This window comes from Hyperoodon ampullatus (genome assembly GCF_949752795.1).
Source record: "Hyperoodon ampullatus genome assembly, chromosome: 8".
Classification (NCBI taxonomy): Eukaryota; Metazoa; Chordata; class Mammalia; order Artiodactyla; family Ziphiidae; genus Hyperoodon; species Hyperoodon ampullatus.
In genome coordinates this window covers 92,957,634-92,983,407 of record NC_136921.1, presented here as the reverse complement: position 1 = coordinate 92,983,407, position 25,774 = coordinate 92,957,634, and the positions used below count along the sequence as shown (strand labels likewise).

Below are 25,774 nucleotides of genomic sequence, written 5' to 3'. Positions count from 1 at the left end.
GTTACACCATCATTTGTTCAAAAAAAAAAAAAAAGATGCACATTCATACTGTGAAGTTATTAGGAAAATACTCTTGCAAATAAACTATATAAAGATAAAATACACTTCAAAGGTATGTGGGTTGTTTTTTGTTTGTTTGTTTTACAATATTCTATAAAGTGCAGAGAAATCCTAAGGGAAAAATTACTCCCTATAACATAGTTTAATTACAGCAGCTTTTGCATAGCAATACTTAGAGGAAGTTGGACACTTCCGTTTCCTCAGGAAGAGAAGGATGGAAGAGGATCTTCCGATTCAGATTTTTTTTTGGCCATAAGTCTGCTTTCTTCAGGAATGGTTGCTGATGCCAAATCTCCATTAAGTGTATTTCTGGAACAGTGAACAGGTCCTATTAAGAAATTGATTAAAAGGTTAAACATCCTATCAATATTAACTCCAGTCCTCCATGAAAGAATATTTCCTATTCAGGGACATGAAATTCCTTTAGCTTCTTGCTAACTTTTTGATCGTTTGTTTAAGAGTAAAAATGTAACTTTTCTAGTATTGGCAGTTGTAAGGAGAAACTCCAGAGTTCTTGAGAAATTATGAAACTATCTGAAGTAGAGATACTTGTTTTGTTCATTGCTAGAACCAAGGTTGGCACACACCAGCAGCCAATAAGTATTTGATGAATTGAATTTAGTCTTTCTTAACTATTGCTTTTCCAACCTGATCGTTTTAATGCTGTTGGTATCCTCCTCATTTTCTAGGCAAAGAAACCAAGTCCCAAAAAAGATTACAGGCCTAATCCAAGAATCACACAATTGGTAACAGAACTGGAACTAATTCAGGTCTTGCTCTTTTCATCACAAGACTTTCTTTTTTTTTAATATTTTAATTTTATTGGAGTATAGCTGATTTACAATGTTGTGCTAGTTTCAGGTATACAGCAAAGCATCACAAGACTTTCTGAGCAAAGCTGACAAGGTATGTCGCAGTGAAAGTTCTCACATCTCCATTTGGGATGCAGCTCACAAAACTATCACTGCAGCTGCCAAGTGAGCACATCAAACACATTGGCATGGTCCTATTCACTTTCACATGTACATTTTTTTTTAATTTAGCATGAACATTTATTACTTTTATAATTTTTAAAAATCTAGTTAATAAAAGTAGAAGCAGCTGCATCTCTCAAGGAAAAGAATACGCTGCAATAAAGACTTTCAACTAAGATTGCTAATTTGTAAAACAAACTTTCTAAGAAAGAGCACTAGTTCAGTCTCTGCTTTGTCAACTAACTGGGACGCTAAACTTTACGATAAACAGAAGGAAATCTAAGGATAAAACTCTGACCTACCCTACACTTGCCAATTTTAAAAAGTTCTAGAGAAGTGAGATATATGTATGTATATAAATATTAACGCATGTGTATATAAATATTAATGCATGTATGAGTGTGGGTGTGTGTAACTAATTTTGTTACCCTCCTTAACAGCTAAATTGGGGGGTGTTAAATGGAATATTTACACTTAGATCTTATAAAAACAGTTTTCAAAAATTCAGAACCAGAGTGCCTAAAAGAGAAGAGAGCTAAGGAAAATGGCTGGCTTTAAAAAAATTAATTTAGCTATCACAAATGAAAATGACACCCTTAAAAAAAAGAAATGGCAGGACTTCCCTGGTGGCGCAGTGGTTAAGGATCCACCTGCCAATGCAGGGGACACGGGTTTGAGCCCTGGTCCAGGAAGATCCCACATGCCGCAGAGCAACTAAGCCCACGAGCCACAACTACTGAGCCTGTGCGCCACAACTACTGAAGCCCACACGCTCTAGGGCTTGGTGCCGCAACTACTGAGCCCGTGTGCTGCAACTACTGAGCCCGCACGCCTAGAGCCCATGCTCCACAACAAGAGAAACCACCGCAATGAGAAGCCCCTGCACCGCAACAAAGAGTAGCCCCCACTCACCGCAACTAGAGAAAGCCTGTGTGCAGCAACGAAGACCCAACGCAGCCACAAAATTAAAAAAAAAAAGAAATGGCATCTAAAGAAAAGTACAAGGCGGAATAGAACTCTTTCATAAGCTCTGGATGAAAAGGGTCATATATAAAAGGCAGAAAGAGCAAGGTAAATCGGAATGTATGTTAGCTGCTCCAGGTGACATTTTTTCCCATACTTAAGCTCTTTAACCATCTTCCTCTTTTTCTTATCACTTCCAAGATCTAGTAAATTGGCCCAGGAAAGTTTCTTTCTCCCAACCCCTTCTGACACTCAATCCTTTTCCTTCTTTCATTTCTTTACTCATTGCCCCAACTTATATTCAAAATGAAAATGAGCATAGTGTTCTACATCAATAAATAGATTAGTTCTGTAAGAAAAATGGGCATTAAAAAAAAAAAATGCAGGCTTCCCTGGTGGCGCAGTGGTTAAGAATCCTCCTGCCAATGCAGGGGACACGGGTTTGAGCCCTGGTCCAGGAAGACCCCACATGCCGCAGAGCAACTAAGCCTGTGTACCACACCTACTGAGCCTGTGCTCTAGAGCCCGTGAGCCACAACTAGTGAGCCCACGTGCCACAACTACTGAAGCCCAGGCTCCTAGAGCCTGTGCTCCACAACAAGAGAAGCCACCGCAATGAGACATCCATGCACTGCAACGAAGAGTAGCCCCCGCTCGCCGCAACTAAAGAAAGCCCATGCACAGCAACAAAGACCCAACACAGCCAAATATAAATAAATAAAATAAATAAATTCATTTTTAAAAAATGCCATCAACTTCTAAAAATCTGAAAATGATCAGCAGGCCCCTTTAGAATCTCAACCATTTTCATGAACTTTACATTTCTCCTCTAATTAAACCTGTTTAACCTTCTGGTTAAGTAAAGCAACTCTATCTTATGCAATGTTTTCAATTTATTCAAATACTAGAAATCCAACACCATTGTTTAGTCCCATTTCAGCCACACTATAAATCAGCTGGGCTCTTCTAGGCCATCTAAAGAATTTAACCACCATTCACCATGTCATTTCCATAAGGGAAATAAAATCTTGTTCCAAACAGCTGACTTACAAATAAACTCTTGGAACACAATCTGTTGCTTAATTGAGAACTGTATATAATTTCTATCCCACACGTTTCATGGGCAATAGTAAAGACTCTGAAAAGCAAAAGTCTATTAATGGAGTTGTAATAATAATACCATATTTGCATTCACTGAAAATCATGGTCACTACTGTCGAAGTAGATATTCTGACAGACTTTCAAAGGTTTTTCTCTGAAGAGAAAAATAATTAAATTTTAACATAAATCACAAAACCTTTCCTAATGTATTCAATCACAGTATGCTGACTCTTTAAAAATAAGGAAGAAAAAGGTACAGGAATAAATGTTATTATAATTCATCACCACCACCAGAAAAAATTATTGTCCTTGGCCATTTCAAATTCTTTAAGTAGCAATGCTGATTTTTTTTCTTTGAACTGAGAACTTGCCTTTATTTTCCCCTAGAATCCTACCTACAATTTATGCTTTCTTCTAACATGTTTTTTAAACGCAAACACAATGGGAATATAAATTACTACGAGATTACTAAAATGCAGTGGGAGTAAAAGATTTTGATATTACATATATAAATCTAAGATATGGTATTTACAAAGAGATACTTTGTACTTCTTAATAACAAAGGTGACTGTAAGAGGATATATGAGCTTCTGTTGATTGTGTGCTAGTTGCTTAGCTCTGAATGAAGGAATTAATCCACGGGCAAAGTACAGTGTTCACTGTCAGTATCCTTCATTTCAACAATTAGAGAGCCCCACACCAATTTTGCTGAACAGGCCAAAGGGAGAGACACAGCCCTTCTAACTTACTATCTGGGTCTTCGAGAGGAACATCATTACAAGAGTCTGTATCTGAGTAGGTTCTTCGGCGCCGCTGGGAGAGTCGGTGAAGTGTAGACACTGTTTCTTTTATAGAGTGGCTACTCCTGCAAGTTAAATTAAAAGCATTAAATTGTAAGGACTTCAACAAATGAAAACACCCTCAACTGCAGTTTTCAATGACTTCTCTTTAAATGAAAGAAGAACTATTTTAATACCCAAAGTTCTATTTTAGCAACATTCTACTCCTTCAGAGGTCAGGCCACAAACAAGTCAAATCATTTAGAATCTAGTTGGTAAGCTGGGGAATACAGCCTCTGAGCCAAATTAAAAGGAAAAGAGGTACAATGAAGAAGTGATTTATTTTATAGAGGAAGGTCCAGCTAGAGAGTAAACATATCAGATGGTTAACAAGTGTTTAAAAACTAAAAGTTATGGATTTCACAAGTGCATGCATCTAGCGTCATCCATAGCCAATCTGAAACAGCAGAGCAAAGGGGACGGGCAAGCAGCGTGGGAGCATGCTAGGAGCTAACTCACTGAGAGCAGCAAGAGCGGATAAAGACAGCAAATGGAGGCTAGGAAAACTAGCTTTAAAAAATCAGCTTGGAAAACTAGAAAAATCAACCTAAAAAATTCAACACAGAAGCAAATCACCACCACTCAACAGCACCTCAACTACCACTGGATGACAGCCCAACATTACTGTTCTTAATGACAACTCTGATTCATCAAAAAAAAAAAAAAGTTTAAAAATTCTTATTATATCTTATTCAATAAGGTAGAAAGGATAAAATACAGGTCAAAAATTTCTGTCATAAAGATAAAAGTTTGTTAAAGGAATCAAGCTTTTATTTTTCTGAAAAATTCAGTTGATGAAACTCTTCATTCCCCGATAGGATTATATACACACATCACTGGACTCTTCTCAGCACATAATAGTTCAATCAATTACATAACCATCAGAGGGAAAAATAAAGTGACAAAATAATAAGGGGGTTCAGTTAGCACTTTTTTTTTTTGGAAGGCACTCAATAGATGTTTACAGAATGAAAGATTAGTTAAATTCTATAGTGCTTTACAATTTTCTAAAGTTTCACACGTGTGATTTCATATAATCCTACAATAACCTTTTGTTCCCCCTACCCCTATATTAATGTAGAGAAATAAATGCTAATGTCACTATAATTTCATCATTTTCCAAAGACAACCAGAATAAGACAATCATAGCAACTTAAAAGAATGTTACCTACCAAGATAAATAGCCTGGGATATTGGCAAAATCTAGAACGTAAATTTTTTAAATGTGTTGATATGAATACATACTTTAAAATATCAATTAGTTTTTCTCTCTTTTCAGTAACACCTTAGCTCCTATTATAACAACAGCTCAGCATGAATATATGATGCTATAAAAAACTGTAGTAAAATAAGCCTAAGCTTGGAGCCTTAATACATCAAAAATGGATTTCTATTAACCATCGTTGGATATAATTTACATCTAAAAAAAGGATGATAGCTGGCAAGGTGCTTACCTTGCTGACTAATTTATTCACTCATTTTTTTCTTTACCTACTACCTACTGGGGCCAGGCCCTATACTAAGCACTAAGAGAAATAATGCTGAGCAAATCAGAACCAGACTTTGCCCATACAGAGTTTACATTCCACTTTATGTTAAAGACCCAAAGAATTTCCCTAAGTAGGTATAATTTTGAGAGAACTTGGTCAAGAGAAAAGGTTATTTTACCTCTCTGAACTGCAAGAGCCAGGGTGGCTGACAGAACGCTTCATCTAGAAATTTAAAAAGAAAATAAGCATAATTCATATGTCAAGTAGAATAAGACAGCTCTAATATATTATTATTATTATCATAATTAACATAAATTTACTCAAAGAAAAAGATGGCTGGCCAAAAAATTTATTTTTTACAGAGCCAAGTAACATTATTAGCACAATATCAAGCTTTCTCCCCAATAATTATTAACTGAAATCTTTCTCAACACGTACAAAAACATGTGGATTATTTTCTCAATATTAAAAACTAAATTTTATAATATATATATAATACATGTGTTTGTATAAAGATATAAAAAACAGTATACTTAACAAGTCCCCAAAAAATCACACTATTTGTGATGTAAAGGAGTATCTAGCAAGCCAGAAAAGAAAATAATCTAATAAATGTCTCTTTTTTTTAAAGGGCAGAGCTTCTCCTTACCATTCATTATTCAAGTAGCTATTACACAGATGTTCTAAAGTGTGGTTTTCATGGAAAACAGTATTAATAATTCAAGTCTTTTAAGAACTCAGAAGAGGAACCCTAAGCCTCAAATAGGTTTCTAAAAACATACACTTAAAATATAAATAAATAAATAAAATCTGAGTCAGCAGAGTATTAATATGACAAATACAAAACATAATTTAGATCTAACTACTCCATCAAAAAAACAGAGGCAGCCAAGTAGATTATTTCAATGCTTAGCAAAGTAGCAAAAAAGCAACATTTATATCAAAGGCTAAGGATGGTTGCTTTATATACAGGGGCTCAAGAGTCTTACAAGTGAGTCCAAGTCTAACAGTTATGTTATGTAAATGCCTTCTACAGTTGCTCTGAGACATCCCAGTTGAAATGAGAACAATTATGACCCATCCAATTTGTAGTCCAAGGATATCTAATATGATTAAAATAAAGATACAACTGGACATTAACATCTCCTTTAACAGAAATCACCTCCTTTAGGATTACTCACGTGGCAACACCCCCACTACAATTATCTGTGGATCAAAATGACAATTGTTTAAACTTCTATGATGATTTGAAATATAACTGAATGCAAGTTAATTTAAAGAGGGACACGATGAGATAACCATATAAAGTAGGTATAAAGATCAAGTTAATTTTAGAATTCTCAAATTTTTCAGCTTTTTTATTTACTCATGTCGTTAAAGAAAAAGAAAGAAAAAGATTTCCTCTTGAAGACTGTCTGACCTTACTTTCCATGCTACGTGTCTCCAGAACTATTTACCATAAGCCACAATTTTTGCCTTATGTATGAAGTAAAACGGCACAGTGAGGAAAAATAAGTGGCCTCTAACCAGTATTTCCTAGATTAACTTATTGATTTCTTGTAATGTTTCTACTGATAAAAAGTTTTAGTTTAAAAGAGACAGTTGTTATAGCTTCTTATACATAAAATACACATATGACCTCTCTGGACTATGCAACATTTATAACAGAAGGCATTCTCCTCAGAAGTTCAATGCAGAAGTTAGGCAGGTTTGAGGTGTTTTCATTATATTTGATTCTATAAAGTCCATCTTAAAAAAAATACAGTGTACCCCTTGTATATCAAGCTCAGGAACATAGCACTATACATCCATCTCAAAAGATCAGGATTTTTTGTTCAACTATACATGTTATTTAGCAGTCCACAATAAACCTAAAATTGTTCTAAAAAGCAACATTGTCAAACTGTGTTCTACTAAACAACACAGTCCTCTGAGTTAAAAAATAAACAAAAGGGTTCAATCATCAAATAAATTTCAGAAACACTACACACCACCTCTCCTCAGAGATTCATAATACACTTTAGCATAAAAGAGGTTCTAAGAAGTCCTACATCAGCGAAACCCAATTTGTTTAAGTTAACCTAGAACTTCCCAAACTAATCTGGCCATAAAACTCATTTTCATGGTACACCTATCTCAGAGGACGCTGTTGGTCCATCATAAATTATTTAGAAAACAATGATCTAGAGACTTCCCTAGTGGCGCGGTGGTTAAGACTCCGCGCTCGCAATGCAGGGGGCCCAGGTTCAATCCCTGGTCAGGGAACTAGATCCCACGTGCATGCCGCAACTAAGAGTCCGCGTGCCGCAACTAAGGAGGCTGCCTGCCTCAACTAAGGAGCCCATGTGCTGCAACTAAGGAGCCAGTGAGCTGCAACTAAGTCTCAGTTGCACAGCAACCAAATAAAAAAAAAATTTTTTTTAAACACTTTAGGAAAACAATGATCTAAATAAATTTAGGTAATAATCTTTACTAATTCTCATATGACCAAATTTGCTGTGGTGGGTAAGAGAACCTCGGAATAAGTTGTACCCTATTATTTCTGCCAATAAATAGGTCTGCAGGTAACTGCTAAAGTAAGAGCCAGGCGGCATTCTTCATTCCACAAAAGGGCTCACGAAAATAGCTTGATGAAAAAAATGTAAGTTTTCATCAAACCTCATCTCACCTCCAAGTTCCCCACAGCATGCTAGGGCAAGTTTATTACCTTGAAAAGGACAATGAATCCATCACCCTTGGCAAAAAGAGTACTCCCTGTTCAGAGTAATCAGAAGATAAGAACCTAATGTTAAGGACCTAACATTAAACAGGTTACATCTACCTCTGATGTAAAAAACACTGTATTTTACAGATGAAAAAAATGAAGTCCAGAGAGATTAAGTAACTTGCCTACTTGGAAGATTCAAATCCAAATGCTGACTATAAAATACTGTTTCCCCTGTAACATGTTGTTTCGAATCTCTTACAGCTCCTCTAAAGATTTACTTAATTTTATCCCCTTGTGAGTAAATCTTCACCCCATAGTGGTGTTTTTACCAAACAGAAGAGTGTTACCCAACCTTTTCATGTCACAGCACCCACAGAGCACTATAATATTTTCCTGACACACTGGGGTAAATGGCATAGCCCTTCCAAGGGGAGGGGATCAGGACCTTGGCTCATGTTGAGCCCATCAGCTGAGAGGCTCCCATACAGAATCTGAGTACAGTAAAAAAAAAAATTCAACCTGTTGACTATTTCCCTCCTACTGCCAGTTTCCAGCCTTAAAAATAAACACAAAAGAAAACCACATGCAGTATCACTGGAAGAAAAACCAGAAATTCCAACCATTTGAACAGGAGAAGGTGACACAGGAGAAACTAAGGGATCCGGATGGCACAGCTGAAACATCTCGGGTTTAAACTTGGCATTCGCTATCTTCACACATTCCTCAAGCGTTGTGATGAATGTATTACACGTGGCACTAAGTAGAGAAGAGGCTTCATTCATGTTCTGAAAAATTACATGCAAAGAGTTGAACAGACTCACACACAACTATGTGGATTCGCGTACCACCTTACCATCAAGTAATGAAACATTACCTTCAATGGATACCTTACTAGGTTATGCTCAAATCTGTTTAAAATGCATTACCTTAGAAAGTTGAAAGCAATGCATGAATAAGAATTATCTGTCTCTCAGGTAAACAATGTACGAAATTAGACTCCAAGAAAAAAATAACTCTTACATTTAAACAAAGTATCATATTGAAAAACTGTGTACAAAAATTTATCTTAAATAAACCTAACCTAGACTGTAAGTTTCTATCAGAATTCCAAAGGTAATCACAGCAGTGGAACACCATGAGGGTTACTGAGTGCCAGGTAGAATTCATGTCTACCCGATGCACATTCTCCCATTTCTTCCTTGGTAGAATAAAAACTCCAAGTTCTTTTTGGGACAGCAGAGTGCCTTGCTCCTGGGGGATGAATATAGACTGGTCTAAGACAGTCATGTCTATTCCATGACCCTTTGTCAAATACTCATTTTTCCTAGTTTTCGTGGACCCAGACTAAAAAGATAATGAGAAGTCTGCTGGGGTTTCTGGGATTTTCATTCCCTGATAAAAGCAAAGGACAGCAAACTGAGATGGTCTCTCTCCATCCTGGCTACCCCACTGCCTCCTGCTTCTGTGCGAACTTGTAGTCACCTTGAAGGCTAGGGCATGAGGAGAAAAAGCCAACACACCAAAAATGGCAGAGTGGAAGGATAGAACAAGATTGGGTCCCCGACACTGTCCCTGAGCCAATGGAGCAGATATAAGGGCACCTGCCTGCAGAGAGCCCGTGGTGAAACAGCAAGTGCCTTAGGGTTTAATGTACTTGCATCTAAAGGCATCCTACCTCACCTAACATTCCTACCTAGTAGGAGAAGGCCACAGGAAAGTAGGAATATTTCTTGTCCCACTTCTCCCAAGTTAGGCAAAAGGGGACTGGGAACCAGGCTGGCCTTTCACCCAGAGAGCAGTAAGGCTCACTGGTCCTACTTCACCAGAAAGAATGAGCCTATTTCATAGCCAGGTCCCGCAAATCTGAATTTTTATTCCTACATCACTGCTCTGAGAATGATTCTGTTTTTAAATTAGTTTATAAAGCTAAATTATTAACCCTCAGTAGTTAAGCTAGGACCTAATTACAAAAGAAAGAGCACAGCAGCTGTCCAATGAACTCATGCAGTTAGTCTGGAGAACAAAGCCGGTAATGCTTCTTTCCCACCCCAACCACCAAATAATCAATTGGCTGCAAAGACAGGCCTTGATTCCTTGGAGAAATGTGCTGCTTGCTGCTTTACTCTGGTTATACAGACATAGTCTAAAAGATCCTACAAACTTCCAGATAGTCTACAGTACGAAGAGGTCTGAATAGCTGAGAATAACTCATTTTGAAAATGCTTCTCTGTCATCTTATGTAAGAAGCTCACCCACCATGTGCTGCAAAGCATAACCAGACATGAACGGATCATCTTGGATATACCTCCATGCTGGGAGATGAATGATTCTCATCATGGTGAACAAATTCTTGGATCGTATGAACTTGCTTCATTAGGAGGTCACAGTAGAGGCGAAGCTCAGACATTTTGGTTTTCAGAGATTCACTGGTTTCACTTATTTCTGAAAGGAACATATGCAAACATTCAATTAGACTATTTTCATACTTCAGAGGCAAAACAACAAAATGGAATCATTAAAAAGTAAGGCAGGGCTTCCCTGGTGGCACAGTTGTTGAGAATCTGCCTGCCGATGCAGGGGACATGGGTTCGTGCCCCAGTCCGGGAAGATCCCACATGCCGCGGAGCGGCTGGGCCCGTGAGCCATGGCCGCTGAGCCTGTGCATCCGGAGCCTGTGCTCCACAACGGGAGAGGCCACAACAGTGAGAGGCCCGCGTACCGCAAAAAAAAAAAAAAAAAAAAAAAAAAAAAGTAAGGCAATAGATCTGAATACCTGTAGCTTAAGAGGTGTGAGACCTTGGAAACAGAATGTAAGGTTTTCCCTGAGGAAACATCTTCTCTTTAGATAGCTGGAAAAAACTGGCAGTCATATGTCTGACATGAAGTTTAGGTAGATTAATTTCCAGAGACAGGCTGATGACAATGAATGTCTTATACAGGATATTTCCATTCCATTACTCATCTTTAATTTGATAAGCACTTGTATTTCTTTTTTTGTGAATTGGCTTTTCTTGTCCTTTACACATTTTTCCAGTTCTGATGTTTGGTTTTTCTCTTAGTAATATATAAATTGATAAATTTATAATTTATAAAAGTTCTTACGCATTAAAGACAGCAATCTTTCATCCCTCCAAAATACTGCAAATACTTTTCAAGATCTGTCAGCTTTCTTTCAGTTTTCTTTATTGTATTTTGGTAAACAGAAGTTTTTAACTTTTATGTAGTTACAACTGCTCTATATAAACATTCATTTATTTTCTTCTGTTCCTTTCACAGCTTCATTTTCACATAATATTGGTTTAAGAATTTTTTTAAATTAAGAGCCTATGTTCCTTTCTTTAATATATCCAGACAGACTAAACATCCAACCATAATCTCAGCCACTCACTTACCAATACCTTCTAAACTAGATGTGCAAGCAGCAGAGGAAGGAAAAAAAGTATACACAGTAGATCCTGGTGCTTCTCCATATTCCTTGAGCCAGTGGCACTGCTTTGTGGTACTAGTCATGAAGCCCCTCTAGCCAGAGTAGACCAAAGCAGCTCTATCTGCCCATTTAACCTAAATTAATTTTTACCCAAGTTTAAGTCCATTCCTTCTTTTTAATTGTAGCAATATATATATATAACAAAATGTACTATTTTAACCATTTTTAAGTATACAGTTCGATGGCATTAAGTACATTCACATTACTGTACAACCATCCATCTCTAGAACTTTTTCATCTTCCCCAACTGAAACTCTACACACATTAAACACTAACTCCCCTTTTCCCCCTCCCTTAACCCCTAGAAATCACCATTCAACTTTCTGTCTCTAATTTGACGACGCTAGGTACCCCACATAAGTGGAATCATACAATATTTGTCCTTTTGTGACTGGCTTATTTCACTTAGCATATATTCAAGATTCATCAGTGTAGCATCTGTCAGAATTTCCTTCCTTTATAAGGCTGAATACCATTTTATGTATATACCATACTGTGTTTATCCATTCATCTGTCTATAAACATTTGGGTTGTTTCTACCTTTTGGCTATTGTGACTATACATTCCCTCTTTTTTTTTTTTTTTGATGTGGACCATTTTTGAAGTTTTTATTGAATTTGTTACAATATTGCTTCTGCTTTTTTGTTTTCTAGTCGCGAAAGCACATGGGATCTTAGCTCCCCAACCAGGGATGGAACCCGCAACCCCAGCATTGGAAGGCGAAGTCTTAACCACTGGACCACCAAGGAAGTCCTCATTCCTTCTTATCCTACCCTTAACCATACTCTATCCGTGATGTTCTTTCACATATTTGAAAACTGTTATAAATTCAATCCTTAGCCTTCATTTTTCAGACCCATAATTTAGTTGTTTTCACTAATTTAAGTAACTTCTATTGTTTTTTAATTACAAAAGTAATACATGTTCAGTGAAAATTTTTGAAAATCAAAAATATATAGGAAAAAACTGCAATCTCACTACCAAGATATAAATACTGTTATTATTTTCACATTATATCCGCATATAATTGAACTAATACCATAAATTATTTGCTTGGCTTTTTTTTTTTCTTTTTGGCCACGGATGCATAGCTTGCGGGATCTTAGTTCCCCAACCAGGGACTGAACCCAGGGCCGCGGCAGTGAAAGCGCCGAGTCCTAACCACTGGACCAACAGGGAAGTCCCTTGCTTTGCTTTTGAACAGGCAATATCTGTAGCTGGTAAAGTCAAAAGTTATGGTCAAAGGGTATAAAGTGAAAAGTGAGTCTCTCCCACAAATTCCCTTTCCAAAGGTAACAACTTGACCAATTCTTACATATCTTTCCTGAGCTGGCCAAGGAGTGGCTATGTAATTTTGAATCCTGCTTTTTTCAATTATCACTTAACTTTGGGCATTTTCTCATATCATTATAATTCCTTGTAAACATTTTACTGGCAACATAATATATCAGCCTATGAAAGCACTATATAGTTTACTGAACCATTCCCCTAAATTTAAACCTTGGCAATGTTTATAAATTTTTTCACTATAATGAACATCTATGTACATAGATCTTCTACATTTCTGATTATTTCTTTGGGATAAATTACTATAAGTGAACATGACAATTTACATTTATGTTTAAGAAAATATTCTCACCACAAAGGAAAAATTTATAGTTACCTTTTTCTTTTTTAGTCCTAGTATCAGACAAACAGGCTTTGGAGCTCCCCAGAGCAACCAGCCACCTTTGTCTTTCAGCTGCATTCACTGCCTTCATGTAGAAATGCTGCTCTCCTGGAATGATTAATTCCATTCTTGTGTTGTCTGCTGAATGGACTACGATGATAAACAAAGGGGAAATATAGCCACGGACTCAAGTAATTTGTGGAGAATCAAATCATCACTTATACAGTATTAGATGTTTCAGACCTAAAACAAAAAACTCTGATTCAAGAGGCAGGCAGTGCCACCTCCTTAAGGGGCTATCCAGGGGCACCCTCCAAGCCACCATTCTCACTTATACCCAGACTGGCAGTGGTGTCAAAGTGGTGGTAGCATGTGAACAGAAAACGACAACAAATTAACTACTGAAAAGTGAGATCTAAGAACTCCCTCCCCTGGGGCCACCAGTACACCTGTCACACTTATCACACTCTTTTTTTTACTAATTTCTTTGAAAGCAGTTTGTGTTTTCATACACCGCCCACCCCCTACCCAAGCCTAGAATAGTGCCTGGCATAAAGTGCAATAAATGGTAACTAAGGTAACCTTCCATCAGAACAACAGTCCACAACTAATGAGCATCTCATAACCACCTGGAAAGCATAAGTGTTTTAAAAATCTCCTCTTCCCCTCCACCGTCCTCTTCCTCTCCTACACACACCCTCATCCTGGATCTCTGACAAAAGAGAGCTAACCATATCGTATGCTGGGCCAATCGTAAATCTTGGTTGTAAGATTAATTTGTGTTACATTGTCATTAATCAACAAATATTTACTCTGCTCAGAGCAGTGCTGGTAGAGGGGAAGACAGAAGAGGAGAAGAAAGGTGTCTTTGCTCTAACAGAGGGAACAATTTTATCCAGGAAACAAACCGATACACTAAAAATAAAACACCTAAACGTTGAACTCTTTGGTACAGAGACTTCATGTGTGATTATAATGAAAGGTAAGAAGAGGCAGGAAGTTAAAAAGTCTTCAAGAAGAAGGATCTGACGACAGCAGAACTTGGTTAAGAGAAAGAACAGCACAAGAAAAGCCCTAGATAGGGGCTTCCCTGGTGGCGCAGTGGTTGAGAGTCCGCCTGCCGATGCAGGGGACGCGGGTTCGTGCCCCGGTCCGGGAAGATCCCACATGCCGCGGAGCGGCTGGGCCCGTGAGCCATGGCCGCTGAGCCTGCGCATCCGGAGCCTGTGCTCCGCAACGGGAGAGGCCACAACGGTGAGAGGCCCGCGTACCGCAAAAAAAAAAAAAAAAAAAAAAAAAAGAAGAGGCCTCGATAAGGAACTAAACACAATATGTACTGAGGATATCAGGAGACAGGCCTAAATAGAGCCTTGTGTTGGATTACAAAGTAATGATACATTCGTGAATAAACAAGCTGAGTGGAGCCAAATTATGAGGGGCCCAGAGTGTCTGGCAGAAGCCCTAATTTAGATGATTAATTACTGAAAACATTGACCAAATGCTCAGTGTACTATGGCAAATAAGTGCCACAAAAACTTTGCTATCTTATTATTCTACTTATATAGACCATTCTTGGATACAGATTGTAAAATATATGATCATGCAACAATCAATGATGGGTGCAAAAAATTTTTGGCTAGGATATAACTACTGAAATCCCAAAGCTCCAGGAGTAACTCTTTTTTGCTACTTGCTAATATTAGTGAAAGCGCCAATAGCTACCTTTAAAGAAAACAATGCTCTAATTTCCAAAGATGTTGCTACAAAATGAAACTACAATAAGATTTAGTTTCATTTTAAAAAATACCAGAATTTATGTGTCAGTCAAGGGTTGTCCCCTCCAAAGTAGTTACCTGAGAAGGCAACAAACTTAAGAACAATGCTCCCAAAACATCAAGCTCCTAGGAAAAAATAAATTAAGACCTCTACATGCAAAACTGCAAAACATTACTAAGAGAAATCAAAGACCTAATTAAATACAGGAATATATCATGCTAATGGATCAGAAGACTCTTGTCAAGAATACACTTCTCCCAAAATTGATGTATAGATTCAATGTAACTCCAATCAAAATTCCAGCAGGTATTTGTAGAAATTTATAAGCAGATGCTAAAACGTATAAGGAAATGCAAAGGGCCAATATTAGCCAAGACAATGCTGAAAAAGAACAAAGTGAGAAGAGTTAGGCTATCAGACACTAAGAAGTATAAAGTTAAAGAAATCAAGATAGTGTGATATTGACACAAGGATAGAAAAACAGGCCCACGAACAAAAGACAGTCCCCAAAAAACCCACACATACATGGTCACTTGCTTTGTGATGACCTTACAGTGCAATGGGTGAAAGGTTGCTCTTTTCAATAAATGGTGCTCAGTCAACTGGAATCTTGACTCCTACCTGACACCATATATAAAAACGAATTTTATGTCAACCACCAACCTAAAACAGACCTAAATATAAAAGGTAAAACAATAAACCTTCAAGAAGATTTCTTCAATAGGACATAAAAAGTTCTAATTAAAAAAAATTTTGACAAATTGGGTATTACTGAAATTAAAAACTTCTGTTCATCAAAAGATACCATTAACAGAATGAAAACACAAACCACAGATCAGGAGAATTATCTGCAATACGAAAACTCATTCAGACTATACGAAGAACTCCTACAAATCAATGTGAAAGACAGCCCAGTTTAGAAATTGGGCCAAAGACTTGAAAAGGGAATTCAAAAGAAGAGGATGTTCAAATGCCTAATTAATATCTGAAAAAATACCCAACATCATTAGTTATTGAAAAAAATGCAAGTTAAAGCCACCATGAGAGGGACCTCCCTGGTGGCGCAGTGGTTAAGAATCTGCCTGCCAATGCAGGGGACACGGGTTCGAGCCCTGATCCAGGAAGATCCCACATGCCGAGGAGCAACGAAGCCTGTGCACCACAACTACTGAGCCTGCGCTCTAGAGCCTGCCAGTCACAACTACTGAGCCCACATGCCACAACTACTGAAGCCCGCGTGCCTAGAGCCTGTGCTCCGCAACAAGAGAAGCCACCGCAATGAGAAGCCCGCACGCCACAACAAAGAGTAGCCCACACTTGTCGCAACTAGAGAAAGCCCGTGCACAGCAATGAAGATCCAACGCAGCCAAAAATAAATAAATAAATAAATTTAACAGTGATTCAATCCGTTAGTGTCTTAAAAAAAAAAAAAAACCACCATGAGCTAGCACTAGGTATAGTAGAAGAATTCAAAATCTTCAAATTGCTAATAGTAAGCTTTGGCGAGGATGAAAAGCAACTGAAATTCTCATACTAGTTGGAAAACAAATTGGTACAATTACTTTGGCATTATCTGAGACAAAAAGTCTCTCCTTGATCAAACTTGTCGGGCTCTTCTGAGCCCTCTGCTTGATTAGGCCCCATCTGGGGCTTCCGGCTCTGTCCTAGTAGAGTCCACTTTTAGCAAACATCCTGCTAAGTTAGTTTAGCCAGAATCCCCCACCCTCAATATCTGATCACCCTCCTTATCTGACCAAATTCCACTTCCCACCACCCCCAGGTAATAGCTGATCACCCTGACCTGTCTCCAATAAGAATCCTGTTAGGTCGGTTTAATCAGAATCCCCCTTTATCTCTGAAGTTTCCTCCTTGTAATTTTCCATCCACTGATTCCCCTATCCCGCCCCCTGCCACTCTGTTCCTTGGCTATAAACTCCCACTTTTCCTTGTTGTATTCAGAGTTGAGCCCAATTTCTCTCCCCTACTGCAAAACTCCATTGCAGGAGCTCCTATACCTATTCCAACAGACCTGAGTAAAGTTTGCCTTACTGGGTTTTTTAAATAACTTTTTTAATTGAGGTAAAGTTGATTTACAACATTATACTAGTTTCAGCTGTACAACATAGCGATTAAACATTTTTATAGACTATACTCTATAGTTCTTATAAAATACTGCCTACGCCCCCTGTGCTGTACAATACATCCTTGTGGCTTATGTATTTTATACGCGGGAGCTTGTGCCTCTTAACCTTTTACCCCATCTTGATCCTCCTCCCTCCCCTCTCCCCACTGGTAACCGCTACCTTGTTCTCTACATCTGTAAGTCTGCTTCTTTGTGTCTGTGTGTTTTAACCAAAGTCAAGAATAGTATTTTCTTTAATATCTGTTAAAGCTGAGTGTATGAATATTCAATGTCTCCCTTAGCAATTCCACTCGTTCTAGATTATAATGAACAGAAATGCATATATATGTTCAACAAAATAAACATATGAGAATGTTTATGGCAGCTTTACTTATTATAGTCCCAAAATGGAAACAAAATGGAAAAAACAAACAAACACCCATCAATACTAGAATGGAGAGCCAAACTGTGGGACAATCACACAATAAAAATATTACACATCAGTAAGAATGGTGAACTGTTACAAAAGAACGACATAGATGAATTTCACAAATATAATGTTGAGTTAAGCCAGACGCAAAAGAAAACATTGACTTATTCCATTTATATAATGTTCAAAAGCAGGCAATATTTAAATATGGTGATAAAAGTCAGATTAATGGTAACCTTTTAGAGAGATCAGTGGCTGAGGTAACATGATTATTATCCCAGCATCTAGAATGCTGATAATATTCTAATTCTTGATCTGGGTGGTGATTACACAAGTGTATTCACTTTGTAAGCATTCTTAAGGCTGAATATTGAAGATCTGTGCCCATTTCTGTATCTTATTCTTTAAACAAATAACAAGGACAACAAAAATGCCGCCATGGCTTGAAAAAGTGCTAGAGTTGCCTTAAGAATTCTGCCACTAACAGCCTTTTAAATATCCTCAAGGTTGTCAAATCTTTGAACTTTGAATGTAGTTTGATTTCTGACGAGTCAGAATCTCATTTGGAATCAAATATGAAGAATAAGATGAGATAAAACCATCATTTTTTTTAATATCTTTTTTCTTTTTGGCCGCAGTGCGTGGCACGTGGGATCTTACCCCAAAGAGGTACCAAACCCTGTGTGCCCCCTGCAGTGGGATCACAGAGTCTTAACCACTGGATGGCCAGGGAAGTTCTCATAATTTTTTTAAAAAATAAAAATTCATGCTTTGAATGTGCTTTTCTTGTGTGATTTATAAAAATAAAACAAAATTACACCTCATATAGTTCAGGGAATATGCAAGTAACAATGCTGAAGTCTTTCTATATCTTAAGTAGCCATGACCCCCTGTAGGATTTAACACGCCCTTCTCTAGTGCTTTATTTTTTCCTTCAATTCTCTTTGAAGAATTCAGTACTTTTCATTATCATTTTGTCTGATTTCTCCTACCTACTTGCACCCTACATATCCCAACCACACACACAAATGAATCAATGGTCCATGAAACCTTCCTTCATGAAAATTACAGCATGACTTACTGCTTTTTTCTCCCCTTCTGAAAAAGCACAGTATGGAAAAGGAGTGGGGAAGGTAACTTTACAGTAGAGAAATCTGACAGACACTACAGCAGACAGGTGGTCAAGGTTAATGTCAAGAGTGATATGTCAGCTCTCTCGGGTCCTCACTTCCAAGATGACCAAGAAAAGAAGGAACAACAGTTATGCCAAAAAAGGGCCATAGCCATGTGCAGCCTATTCACTGCACCAACTCTGCCCAATGCGTGCCCAAGGACACCATTAAGGTCATTAATTAACACAGTAGAGGCCGCAGCCATCAGGGACATTTCGGAAGTAAGTGTCTTCAATTCCTATGTGCTTCCCCACCTGTACTTACATCAAAACTACATTACTGCGTGAGTTGTGCCAGTCACAGCAAGATAGTCAGGAATCATTCCCGTGAAGCTCGTCCCAGGTGGACCAAACACTCCCACCCCAGTTTAGACCTGCGGAAGCTGCCCCATGACCTCCACCAAAGTCCACGTAAAGAGCTAAGTCCTTATAGACTGAAGAAAAACCATCCTCTCCAAAAAAAATATTAAAATGGAAATTATACATTGGGAAAAAAATGGTATATCATGTTGATAGCATGTACTCCTGATATGATGTGATCTTCCTCCCTAAAACCCGTAACCCCAGTCTAATCATGGGAAAAACACCAGATAAATTCCGATAGAGGAGCTTCCTACAATATTCCTGACCAGTATTCCTTGAAACTCTCAAGATCATTAGAAAAAGAAAGGGAAAACATCTCTATTACCCAGAAGAGCTTATTTCCAATTCAGCAAAGAACCAGAGTTTATGACTCTGAGTTCATACTTTATCAAAAACCTGTGCTGGCCTCATCATCTTTAGAGTTCAGCTTCCAATCTTTACAACACGCTTCAATGAAAATGAAAGAAAACACTTGTAGACTCAGCACGGACACTAAAGTGGCATCCACAAGAAATTGCTTTTTCAAGTCCACACTGGAAGACTAGCACTAGTACTTCGAATTTCAATTAAAAGTATATTTATAGAGGGAGAAATATCAAAAATTGTGCCTAACAATGCTAAGTGCCACTTCTGAATGCTAAGGAGATAAATGGCATTAGAAGATCCCTTCCTGGTTAGAAATGCTTTTCTCCTCTTTTTGCAGTATGCTGAAGAACCCTTTACTTAGCTAACTACAAATTCATCGAATTCCATATATTCACTTACCTTTAATTTCACAAACTGCCATCTTTATACTTCCTTTGCTCCCTTTGCAAACATCATCTTGTGAATCATAGTAGGACAGGATTCCATTATCTAAAACAAACCAACGAGGCTGCCAACCTACAAAGATCATAAATAACAAAACAGCAATAAAAAAGTACTTTAATCACACAGAAAACTATGATTACAAAATTTACCATCCATGTCATTTCTTGGCTCTAAAATAACATTCTGACAATGAAATTTTTAATTGCCAAGATCTGCCCAAAATACTCTTGCATCAATCTCCATTTTGCTGGAAGAGATTTCTGGAGAAACCTCTAGATCAGAATAAATATGCGGAATAATACCTTTATTCTGGCTTACAACCTTCTCATTAACCCATCAGACCCATCTTCAAAAATAGCCCTACACACAGAAAATAGCCCAAACACAATTGCCCCTTTTTTCTAAGGGAAACAGAGTCAGGTTATAACATAATGGGAAAAGCAACAGAAGACATGGATTCTAGCCCCAGTTTTGCTATCATTCTTTGTCCCAGGTTGAATAATCTGAGATGAATCTTTCATCCCATTAAATATCAAAAATTCCCAGTCTCCAAAATGAGTGAATTGAACAAGAAGACCTCTCAGGTGCCACCTCGCCCTCTAATTCTGCAATGTGGCTTTCCTCTCTCCTGTAAAATACTCTGCCTAAGCCAACTCCCTTGCACACAGTGAGTGCTGAATGAATTACAGTCTCTCACACAGAAGTTGCATACCCTGTGGTGAGAGCATGGAGCCACCACTCCTCTCTCCTTGCCCTGCTGTTGCACAGCTCAGGCAGAAATGCTAGAAATTGAAATCATTCATTTAATTAGCATTGACTCAATGACTACAGCACACAACCATCACAGACTTGGCTCTAATGCGAAGCTGGGGGTGATGATGGCTTTCCTTGAAGCTCAACTCCCACTCTTGCAAGCCAGACTCAGTGTTCCCTGAAATCTTATCAAGCATGCCACTAATTTACAACAGTTCACTGATTAATAACATGGTGACCATACTGGAGGCAGTGCGACTGCACTTGTTCTTTCTGTGACTGTTAACTGGTCACTTTAGACACTGTCTGCTATAGTAATCAGTTCAGTTTTTCTGGGCCAAATAGTACCAAGACAGTGACAGATAGGGGAATCATTCTTACACCCTGATATAGACCCAGGATTTACCTCCCCAAAAGGCTTTACATATAACACTTTTGAAATGCCAATGCTGAGTCATCATAAAAAGATTAACAGCAGGGAATGTGATAGTACAGTTCAGAGGGATGGATATCCAAAACCAAGTTTCAGAGGCTTGGAAAATTCTTTTTATGAAACTCTATATTCCTTAATGAGGTCTAGCAAATTAGAAGGTAAGTTCTTCTGGTACATGAACTTTATCTCGTTCATCACTGAATTCCCAAAACCTGGGAAAGGCACACAACAGGTGCTAAAAAACAATGTACTTCTCAAGTGATTGAATGAATGAATGATTACAGAAAACTGAGATATTGCCTGTTACCCATAAGAGTACAGATATGCAGTATATCCAGTATATCCATAATGTATTGGGCATGCACAGGAATGATGAGGATGGTATCTTTCCAAACATTAATTCACCTTGGCAAACAAATTATAAGAAGGTTATGGTGAAAATACACTCCTCTATCCCCAGTCTAGTGTGCCTAGAGGACAAATTGTGATTTTGTAAGCCTGCATTATTGCGATTCAATATCTCTTTAAAATAAATATTGAGCAAAATGATTCATTTAGAATTTGTACCAACTTGAAAAGTGACTATAGTTAAGTATATTAATCTAGCTAAGGCTGTTAATGATCTCTACGTACCTCTTTGAAAAAATATTTAATAAAACAATCTCTAATTGATTCACACATATATATAAGGGCTATATCTGTGAAAAAATTCATAGCTATTCCCTTTTCTAATACCTTTTCAAAACACACATTCTTTTTATCTCAAACTACCAAATGATACTGAAATTCTTATTCTCTACAAAGGATTCTTAAAGAACACTGTCATCAAACTGGAAGGTTCTTTAAAGATCACTTAGTATGAACAGCTATTCATCCTTCTGACCTAAGATGAACTAAAAGTAATAATCAGCATGCCACTGAGCCAAATTTAAATTTTAAAAATAGAATTCTTCCAAACAAAAGATTTCATTTCATCAAGCTTCTACACTGCATACTAGCAGTTAACTTAAATGCTCTGCAAAGATTAAAACCTTAAGTACACAACGTTAAAAGCTCAACCAGCTGGTGCTCAGCGACAGGAGATGAGAAAGAGGGCCAATAAGACCACATTTAGCTCCAGGAATAAATTTTGACTCATCTTAGTAATCACCCATTGCTCTGGGCTATGCATAAGATCCTCACATGACCTCCCAAGCCACTGTGCGCTTAGAATGTTTGCAATGAGATGATCATCTGCATCTCAAAGCATAGTAACTACCATCTCAAAGTTAAACTAAACAGCATAACTGTTCTCACAACAGCCCATGTGAAAATGCCTAATAAAAAAAATTTGCCTCGTTTTTTAAATGTTTCCTGTTAAAACATACCAGTTACAGAAATAAAGTGTTTGACGTTTTAATGCAAACAAAACATCCATGTATCATAAATGTTAAAGCATTCGCTGCTACAAATCTGTCTTTAACAGTCCAATTAATCAAAAAAACAGAGACAACTGTAGCTCAGTGCTTATGTCTTTAAGTGTTTATGTGCAAATTTTGCACAAGGTCAGATGGACACAAGTTGAATGTCTGATACAATTACTAAGGGGTTCAATACTTTTGGCAGAGTGAACAAGTGGGCAGCAAATCAAGATTGGCCTATTACACTAAACGAAGAAATCTGTTTGCTATTTAATCTTACTTTAAATCCACTCCCCTTCCTCTAATTTGGTGAGATCACAGAATTCTGGAGTTGGAAGACACCTTCAGGATAAACTAGTTGATCACCCCTGCCCTATGAGACAGATCTTGAGAGAAAAAGTGACTTGTCCTTACTGTTAGCTGATGGCAGAGATGGGACTACAACTCAGATTTAAGGCTCTTTTAATAAGCCAGACTGTTGGTGTCATGGAAAAGGGCCCTTCCCTGCTGGTCTCTCATTTCTACAGAAACACCTAGTTCTTCGGTGTTCTTCCTTTCAATCAACTTCATTGAGTGAAACTGACTTGCCTGCTCCACCTTCTGTGTCTTGCACCTTCTCCACAATTTCTCACACATTTACCTGAATACCAAAACATAAGGATAACTCATTGACAATCAACCCCTAAGAGAATATAATCTGGGAACAGCTTCCAAAATCTTGCTTGTTATGCTTGAACAACTTCAACGAAGAGAACTTTTAAAATAAACCGTGTTGCTAAGGAAAATTAAAAGAAACAGTGAAAAGAATTCCTAAAACGAAATCTTGATTTTAAAGGGCCCATTACAATCCTATGCCCCAACAACTCAGTTATCAACAAAATGCTGAATTAAGTGTGAGTAAAGGCAGAGACTGCAGAAACACATGTAGACTGACTAGGAATGGTTCCGGAAGCTACAGGAGAAAACAGAAGTATTATTACACGGGCAAAGAAATGGTCAGGTGCACTTCCCACCCTCAGGATGGTGCGCAGCCTCGAACTGTCCCCTGCAGAGGCCAGATGGGCACTTACAAGGGACAGAGAGAGCGATTAAGCCCGGGAACCAGACAGAGCCGATTCGCTGTGAGGGTCCCCGCCGGCCTGGCGGAGGGAGGAGGAGCCCCTTACCCGCCCTCTCCGCAGCCTCCCTGCCTGAGCCCGTCCAAGTCCTCTCCCCGCCGCCCCCACCCCCACCCCGGTCAGCCGAGCCCTCATACCCGTGAGATAGTTGGTCCACTTGTACAGAACTCCCTCCATGCTTCAGAGCCCGGCGCGGCGCATCCTCCTGGCCCGGCGCCGGCCGCGGTGAAGGGGGAAACGCGGGGCCTGGGCCTGGGCAGCCCCTCCCGGCCCGCCCGGGCCCCTCCGCGGGCGCCCCCAGCCGACACAGAGCAGCCCTCAGCCCGCGCTTGCTGCCGGGACGTGGCGGCCCTCAGAGGCCGGGACGGCGGCCGCCGCGTCGTGCTTGGGGGCCTTGAGACATCCCCGGGCGAGCCCCGTTGGCGTCGGCAAAGTCGGGACAGCGGCCGGCCTCCCGCTCGCGCTTCAACCGCCCGGCTGCTCCCTTCCGCGCCCCGGCGCTCCTTCCTCCTCGCCCGCCTTCCCTTCCCCTCCAGGTCTCTCGTTTGTTTTCATTGACCCCGACGTCGCTTTCACTTCCTGGATGAAAGGGGCCGGCTCGTCCCGGAAAACCCCTCCCCAGCGGCGGGGCTGGAGGAGCGGCCGCGGCTTGCGGCCACTCAGCCGAGCCGGAGGCTGCGCGAGGAGGGCGGGCCGGAGCCGTGACTCCTCCTCATCCTCCCACAGGCCCTCGGCTGGCGGCCCTGGGCTCCCCGCTCTCGCCCTGGACGCCGAGCCCCGGACCGACGGCCCCCCCCAGGGCCTAAGCCTCAGGGCCCGGGACCGGCGGACTCGGACCTGGCTGCGTGCGCAGCCCCCGGGCCGACCCGAGGACTAGCCGCCCCCCTCCCCCACCCACGTCGCACTCGTAGGCCTCTCAGGTTTTCCTGTAACTGAGCCTCAGGTCTTTCTGGTGGTTGTTTTTTTTTTCCAAAAAAAAAAAAAAAAAAAAGCCTCCTATTTATGTTTCCTTCGTATCCTTCTCCCATTCAGGGGGTCCGAGAAATTATCTTCTAGGAAGTCAGTGTGCCATTGAGAGTCCTCCGGCAAGGAACCGCGAGGAACTGTCACCATGCCGACAATGAATCTTAGCCACAACTTCATTTAGAATATAAAACACGGAAGCAAGGGTTGGACTTTATTTTTAAAATGGAAGTTTTCTCTAGCCTTTATGATTTTTTAAAATCCTGTTTTGAAATGACCATCCCCTTGTATAATTGACAATAATTTTCAGATTTCTGTAATTTCACAAGCTTTAAGCAAAGCCGATATAAGCAGGCTCGGTGCTGCGGCTTTTAGGCTTTTAGCATCACTGAGGCGGATAACACCTCCCCTTCCAGAGCCTAATTCAGGCCTTCGCTGAGGTCCTCTGGTTTGGGAAAAAGTCTTCGGGTATTCGCTTGGAAATACGGCGAATTGACGGATAGATGGACAGATGGAAATGTATTTAATAAATCGAATACGTATAGTTAAATGTTAATGATAGAATCCAAGTAGTGGATATAAGGCCGCGGTGATGGGGTAGTCAAATTTATTCTGTATGTTGTAAAGTTCTTCATGCTAAAATGTTGGGGGTGAGGATATAAGGCTGGCTTTGTGTCGGACTTGGTCAAATCCCTGCTGCGTATTAGCCGTGAGGTTGAAACAGAATGCCCAATACTCAAATTACGTAGTTTTCTCGTCTGTGGAATGTGGATAATTACCTATGTCGCAGAGTTGGTAAGAAAAGCAAAACTCTTAGGAGCTTTACCCGCACTCCTAGAAGCCCTCGAATCAAGGGCGACCGCGAGTGGTGAGGGAAGGAAATGCAAACCAGCAGCTGGTCCCGAATCGTTGGAGTCGGCTCTGGGGAACAGCCGTTAACCCCGCTTCGGGGAGCAGCGGTACCTCCGTGTACTAGTGTGTGGCTTAGCCTGGTACCGCTTAATGCATGACTTCGACCCCGAGAAGGCGCTTCAAAGACACCGCAGAAGCAGAATGCCTCCCCCGATGCCCACCAGTTCTCTAGGGATCTGAGGAGACGCCTTTCATGCCCAGAAATGACAATCATATCCTCGGACTATGACATC

At 39.5% G+C, this 25,774-nt stretch overlaps 1 protein-coding gene and 1 pseudogene across 2 annotated transcripts; one reads left to right on the top strand and one right to left on the bottom strand.

Moving 5' to 3' along the window:
- Positions 1-260: 260 nt before the first annotated feature.
- Positions 261-24,191, bottom strand: PLEKHA3 (pleckstrin homology domain containing A3; the record flags this gene model as incomplete). The annotated part of the gene is made up of 8 exons (XM_079710507.1): positions 23,804-24,191; positions 19,918-20,034; positions 13,285-13,440; positions 10,440-10,576; positions 8,755-8,919; positions 5,606-5,649; positions 3,848-3,963; positions 261-388 (listed from the first exon to the last, which is right to left on the bottom strand). Exons 1-8 carry the CDS (start codon positions 23,841-23,843, stop codon positions 261-263), a joined length of 903 nt encoding a protein of 300 aa, XP_079566633.1. The 5' UTR covers positions 23,844-24,191.
- Positions 18,854-19,204, top strand: LOC307056948 (small ribosomal subunit protein eS26-like; annotated as a pseudogene). Its single transcript has one exon. The product of its transcript is annotated as a small ribosomal subunit protein eS26-like (transcript).
- Positions 24,192-25,774: the final 1,583 nt, after the last annotated feature.